This window comes from Phyllostomus discolor, chromosome 4 (assembly GCF_004126475.2).
Source record: "Phyllostomus discolor isolate MPI-MPIP mPhyDis1 chromosome 4, mPhyDis1.pri.v3, whole genome shotgun sequence".
Taxonomy (NCBI): domain Eukaryota; kingdom Metazoa; phylum Chordata; class Mammalia; order Chiroptera; family Phyllostomidae; genus Phyllostomus; species Phyllostomus discolor.
In genome coordinates this window covers 5,211,001-5,217,799 of record NC_040906.2, presented here as the reverse complement: position 1 = coordinate 5,217,799, position 6,799 = coordinate 5,211,001, and the positions used below count along the sequence as shown (strand labels likewise).

The 6,799-nt window shown below is 66.6% G+C and overlaps 1 protein-coding gene across 1 annotated transcript; it reads left to right on the top strand.

Moving 5' to 3' along the window:
* The first annotated feature begins 330 nt into the window (after positions 1–330).
* On the top strand, positions 331–4,873 carry B3GNT7 (UDP-GlcNAc:betaGal beta-1,3-N-acetylglucosaminyltransferase 7). Its single transcript, XM_028510039.2, has 2 exons — positions 331–865; positions 2,478–4,873. The coding sequence occupies exons 1-2, from the start codon at positions 855–857 to the stop codon at positions 3,670–3,672; spliced, it is 1,206 nt and encodes a 401-aa protein (XP_028365840.1). The 5' UTR covers positions 331–854; the 3' UTR covers positions 3,673–4,873.
* The last annotated feature ends 1,926 nt before the right edge of the window (positions 4,874–6,799 follow it).

Sequence of the window (6,799 nt, the reverse complement as noted above, 5' to 3'; positions counted from 1 at the left end):
GGGGCAGTCGAAGTGTGTACTTGGTAGAAGATTCTGGAAGTCACCTGGACGGGAGCACCCTTCAGACCCCCGCTGGGCCGAGATGCCTCGCCAAGTCTGTCTAGGGCAGCCCACCCACTAGGAGCTGGGTCTGGCGCACATAGATTAATAAAGGCTTGGGGACGAAAACGGTTCTGAGTGACATATTTGTTGATGGGTGAGAAGAAAGGCGGCTGGGCCAGGCAGATAGGTCTTCCCTTGATAGTGAGGGGGAGCTTCCCAAGCAGGCAGGAACCCCAGGCGTGGAGGGGGCCGCTGCTTGGGGGTGCAGAGAGGCGTCCTGAACCCCAGCAGTCTGCCTCTGCCTCCCCCACCAAGGAAAGGTCCAAATGTGACCACAGGGAATTGCACACACACACACCCCCGCCCCCGCCCGCACTCGACCGAAGGTTGGAGGTGGATGGTGTCCGGGTCCCTAGGCGTCCACATGGGCTGACGACTCCAGGGAAGCTCCTCCGGCGAAACTGCGTACCGGCGAGCGAAAGTCCCGACTCGGCCACCCCTGCTCGGACAGGGCGACCTCCGGTGGCTCCGGAGCCTCGGGTTCCGCCTCGGAGAAATGGGCGATTTCCGCCCAGCTGCAGCGCGGCGGACGGCCGTGACCGCGGGCCGGGGGCGCCGAAGGGGTTAACGCACCTGGGCCGCCGCCGCCCCTCCCGGCCCCTCCCCCCGCCGGGAAGAGAAAGTCACGGCGGGGGCGCGGCCCTGCCTCGGCCCCTGCCCGCCCCGTCCCGCTCCGCCTGCCTTGCCCGAGCCGCGCGCCCAGAGCAGCGACCCGCGCGCCCCGCTCCTCCGCCGCCCCGGCCAGGGCCGCCATGTCTTTAGGGTGAGTGGGGGCTCGCGGGCCGTCGGGCTGGGGGGCCTGGAATGGGGCCCGGAAACCCCGGGCTTCACCTCCCCCGGAGGCTGGGGGTGCGGCACAGCTCGCGGGGCGTCTCCGGGCACGGGAGATGCCGCGCTCGGTGTCCGGGGCTGGCCCCAGTTTCCCCGGGACAGATGGGCTGGCGCGGCGCTGGCTGGAAATACCCGGCAGTGCTCCGCGCCCGGACCCGCTGGTCGGCGGCGGCGGACCGTGGAGCCCGTGCGCCCAGCCCTCCCCGCGGTCCCAGATCCCCCAGATCCCACAGCGTGAGCTGGGCACTCAAGGTCTCGCCGGCAGCTGGGTTCCTGTCTTCCATTCCGAGGGCCTCCTGCGTCCTGGGCGATCCCGTCCTCCGCCCCCAGTGGCTCTCCTCTCCTTCCTTCCCGGGGTGGGGGGGCCTCGCTGCCTCCCCCTCCCCTGTGGTGACGCCGCTGGACTTCGGCCTCCCCTACTACGGTGTGGGGGCTTCCCTGAAACCCCCTGGGCGGTAGAACCGAGCACTCTGCTCCCCAACGCTCGGAGTGTGGGTCTTGGGTCACACGCAGCCCCTCCCCACGGCAGTACCTGAGATGACCCGGCCTTCCCGCAACTCCATGCGCAGGAAACCTTGGGACCCTGTGGGAAAGGGTGGCTCCAATGGCCACCACCTTCCCCTTCCCTGGCTGTCTGCTCCTCCAGCTAGCCACTCCTGGGGGCACCGGCGGGCTTCTCAGCAGGGCTCCCGGCTGGCCACACTGCAGTCCGCCTCCTCCCGGAGCCCGGCACCCACCTCCCCACTTGGAGTTGGGGAACATCACCCCACTGGCCTGGCCACCCCCAGAACGTGAGCTTGAAGAGAAAGGGTCCCAGGGTCCAGGGCCTGCCCGCCTCCTGGCAAAAAGCTCTTAATTTCTGCTTCCGAAGTGGGTGTGACAGGGTTCCCTGGGCGAGCAGCGTCCCTGGAAGGTAGGGTCCAAATCTGTTCCCCTCCTGGGGCAGGAGAGCATGTCGCCCAGTGCCATGTTCAGGCAGGGGGCAGACGGGGGGCTCAGGGGACAGTGGTCCTGCTACAGGATGCCCTACAGGCTCTTTTATTTTTTTATAGTCTGATGGATGGGGTGGAGGGGAGAGGGAGAGATTTCTTCAGGTCCCATGTCAGAGCCTGCTCCCCGCGTCCCCACGTCGGACCGCGCTTTCCGGCAGCGGAGCAGGTCCTGCCTCTGCCCCTCCCAGTGATTCACCTGAACCGTTCACCCCAGCACCTCACGGGGTCCCCACAGGAAATGAAAGCAAAAGGGCTGCCTTGCTGGGGGTGGAGAACAGGGCAGAGGGCTGGCTTCATGTCATGGAAGGAGAAATCACGGTTTGGAGAGGCTAAGGGAACCTCTTGGAAGTCACTTGGCTTGTAAGTGGCAGGCCAGCCTGCCTCCCCAGCGCTGGTTGGGAGCCCCACTGGGTAGGGGGGAGGCAGGGAGGGGAAGCAGAACCCTGTTCTGACTGCCTGGGGCCCCGGCACTAGACTTGGCCACCTAGACATGCTGGGAGGGTTGCAGGGACTCACCTGTGTGTCCTCTGTGTCCCCCCCCCCACCCCACAGGAAGAGAGTCATCTACAAGAGTGTGTGCCTGTCCCTGGCCTTGCTCGTGGCCGTGGCCGTGTTCCAGCGCGGCCTGACCCCCGGCCAGTTTCTGCAGGAGCCCCCGCCACCCACCTTAGGGCCGCCGGAGGCCCGGAAGCCAAGTGCACACCTGGCGAACCCCAATGACTTCTGGAAGAGATCGAAGGATTCGGTCACCCCCGTGCCCATGGCCTCAGGGGCGCCGCAGGCCTGGGACGTGACCACGGCGAACTGCTCGGCCAACGTCAACCTGACCCAGCAGCCCTGGTTCCAGGGCCTGGAGCCCCACTTCCAGCAGTTCCTGCTGTACCGCCACTGCCGCTACTTCCCCATGCTGCTGAACCACCCCGAGAAGTGCCACGGCGACGTCTACCTGCTGGTGGTCGTCAAGTCGGTCATCACGCAGCACGACCGCCGGGAGGCCATCCGCCAGACCTGGGGCCTGGAGCAGCGGTCCGTGGGCGGCGGCCGCGGCGCCAGGCGCACCCTCTTCCTGCTGGGCACGGCCTCCAAGCAGGAGGAGCGCGCCCACTACCAGCAGCTGCTGGCCTACGAGGACCGTCTCTACGGTGACATCCTGCAGTGGGACTTTCTGGACAGCTTCTTCAACCTGACCCTCAAGGAGATCCACTTCCTCAAGTGGCTGGACATCTACTGCCCCCACGTCCGCTTCGTCTTCAAGGGTGACGACGACGTCTTCGTCAGCCCCAGCAACCTGCTGGAGTTCCTGGCCGACCGGCGGCCGCAGGAAGACCTGTTCGTGGGTGACGTGCTCCAGCGCGCCCGGCCCATCCGCAAGAAGGACAACAAGTACTACATCCCCGGGGCCCTGTACAGCAAGGCCAGCTACCCGCCCTACGCCGGCGGGGGCGGCTTCCTGATGGCCGGCGGCCTGGCCCGGCGCCTGCACCGCGCCTGCGACACCGTGGAGCTGTACCCCATCGACGACGTCTTCCTGGGCATGTGCCTGGAGGTGCTGGGCGTGCGCCCCGTGGCCCACGAGGGCTTCAAGACGTTCGGCATCTCCCGGAACCGCAACAGCCGCATGAACAAGGAGCCGTGCTTCTTCCGCTCCATGCTGGTCGTGCACAAGCTGCTGCCCGCCGAGCTGCTGGCCATGTGGGGGCTGGTGCACGGCAACCTCACCTGCTCCCGCAAGCTCCAGGTGCTCTGACCGGCCGGGGCCCCCGGGGCAGGCGGGGCCTGCCGTGCCCTGCAGGGCCGAGGAGCAGCTGGGCCTCGTGTGCTCCTGGGGGCGGCCGGCACGGGTAGCTGGAGGGGCCTCCCCACAGGGGAGGAGCAGAAAGTGGAGCTGCGGCCCAGGAGAGCTCGGAAGTGCCCACACTGGAGAAGGTCGTGCGGGGCACGAAGCTGCTGGCAGCCCTCCTAACCTGGGTTAATGGCCTCGCCCCCTCTGACCTGGTGGGAGGCCCTGGTGGCCTCTGAAGGAATCCCGTGCTCAGGTACCTGGGCTAGGCCAGGCCCTGGGTGGCTCCGTGGCTGCCCTCTGTCGTCTTCTCAGAATCTCCTCCTCCCGTGAAATGCCTCAGTCTCCCCACGGGCCCACGCGGCCCTTGCAGAAGCTCAACCCTGTGCAGGCTCACAGGCCCCCCAGTCTGCGCCCCTGGGTCTCCTGGAGACAGGGCGCTCCAGGACACCCTCCCGCACCGCCCCCTCCCCCCGGGCCTGCCTGGAGTTGGCTGCTCAGCCTCCTCAGCTCCCAGGTGGCTTCAGGCCGGGCTGCATCCTGGGCTGTTCATCCCGCCCCCGTCTGGAAGCACAGCCTGCCGCTCTTACTACCTCAGCGACCCTCAGAACCTCTGGATGGACAGCAGCCCCCCTCCCTCCCCCCTGACGCAGGGCCAAAGGGCAGCGGTCTACTCGAAGCCACGGTGCTGCCCGACCAGCCCCAGCCGAGGGCCCTGGGGCAAGCTCCACGGAGGCTCCCTGGCCCGGAAACCAGCGGGTTTGGCCCTGGAAGTGAACATACCTCTAATACTATGAAGTTTTATTTATGAAGGATTTGGAGGGAGACGGCGCCAGGCCCCGGGAAGCGGCGGTGCTCTTCCCTTCACTCATCCTGGCGAAACATCTCCTCCCTGGGCCCTCCAACCCGCGCCCAGCACACCCCCAGGCCCTGCACAGCCCCCGCACAGCCCCTCCAGAGCCGGCCGCCCCAGGGCCAAGCAGACCGGCATCTGCCCCTGCAGAGGCAAGGCGTGTCCGGTGTGGGCCGCCCCTCCCAGGCTCGGGGGTCCTTAGGGGTGGGTGCAGAAGGACGCCGCCTCGTACCTCTGGGCAAAGTCACCTGGGAAAACATGAAGGAACTGACTATTTCCTCAATAAAAGGGGACTGGTTTTTTTGTGGTGTGAAACTTCCTGTTCCCATTTCCATCGGAGGGCTTGTCTGGGGCCACGTTTGCCGGAGATTTCGGGAAACACAGCTTGGTCCTTGTTCTCAGCTGGTGGGTACAGGGGACCCCTTGAAGGGCCTTAGAGGGGGGTGAGTGCCGGGACTAAAGCAGAGAGAGGTGGCCCCTGGATCGGGGGGTGGGAGCAGGGCCATGGGGGAGCTCCCAGCTCATGGTGCATTCCCACAGAGGTCAAGGCCAAGGCCAGAGCCAACCCTGAGGCTGCTGCTGCTGCTGCTGCTGCTGCAGGGAGTGCAGTGCAGTGGGGCAGGCAGGGGCTGGTGGGCTTCCCCCTCCCATGGCCTTTCAGGCAACCTGGACGCACTGATGAGGTTGACAAAAAAAAAAACACTGAAACAGTGGCAGGGGGTGGGGGTTGGTCCTGGGGGACCCCCGTGGTGCAGGGCACCTCAGCCTCCAGGGTGGGGAGGGCAGCCACCCCAGGAGAAGGGCCCTGGGGCTGTAGGCAGCAAATGAGCATCTCCCCACCGGTGCCCGGCTCGGGCATCCGAGTGGGCCGGGTGCCCGAGACAGACGCCCAGGGCCCTCCTCTGGGAGGGCGGTGGGAATGGCTGCTTCCTAGCCTGACACAGCACCCTGGAGCACGGACGGGGCGCGAGACTACACGGACGTCCCCCCCCCCCCCCCCCGTGGCCCCTGCTGCCCTCAGGGAAGAAGAGGGACAACGTCCCAGCTATTTCCTCCTCAGCACGGACCCCCACACCTCCCCTCTAGGCTGGCCGGCCACAAAGTCTGTGGGCCCCTGGTTTTAAAAAGTTAAGGTTTTCGAGATCACCCCGGCAGAGAGTGAGGCCAAACAGGGCCTCCCGAGGCGGGGCCTGTGGCTGCACAGGCCCGGTGTGTCCATCACTCACCCTCTGAGCCCCGGCCCGGGCTGGCACAGGGGAGGGGGCTGGCGGCGCCTCTGAAGGTGGAAAGGTGCTCCTCAGAGGCCGGGCCTGGGGCGTGGGAAGGGGAAGCAGCTGGGAGGGAGGCGGGGCCCGTCCCAGGGCTGAGTTGCGGGAGGGTGCTCAGGCTGGACCCTGAGAGCCGGGGCAAGCGGCAGAGGCCTCGCCGGTACACCCTCTCCTCTGGGCCGATCCGGCTGGTCCCACGGATGGGGACTTCCTCAGCCTCTGCCCTTGGGGGGGGTCCTTGCTCTTGACCCCATTTCAGACCTCAGAGGCTTGCACCTAGGCTGGGGAGCCAGCGCAGCACCACAAAAGGAAGGAAGAAAATAAAGGCAGGGGGTCCACGTAACAGGACACCCTGCACAGGGTGGGCAGCAGGCTCACGGAGCCCCTCCCCACCTGACAGCTTACCTGCCTCTCAGAGGAAGAGCCGGCGCTTGCCTTGTGATGGAGGAGGCTGCAGGGACGGGCCAGGCCTAGGAGTTAGGGTGCCCTCTGCAGGCGTAGCCGAGCCACTGCAGCTTCCCGAGCAGGGAAGAAACGGGATCAGACGGAGACCCTAGAAACCTGTTCACACCCGTAATCCCCCATCGGGGCCCATGAGGAGGCAGCCGTGCCCAAGGCCCGCCCCTCGCCAGCCCCCAGCTCCTCTGTCCCCTCAACAGGAAGGGGGCTCCACGAAAGAAGAAGCTAATGACAGAGAACCGCGGGTCACTGCTCACCCTGACCTTGACCCTGACCCTCAGCCAGCCTGTCCAGACTGCCGCGCTGACTGCAGCCTGCAGCCGGCCCCTGGCCTGGCTCTGGCCCTCTCACCCACCAGCTGACCCCGGTTTCCTCCGGCCGGCTGGCCGCCTGGGCGTGCAGCCCCGCTGCCTCCAGAGACAGCCCTGGCCTTTCCGAGGTCAATCGGCAATCGTATGGGGAAACAGATACAGAGGGCATTCTGGAAGTTTCCAGGATTTTCAGTATTTACAGT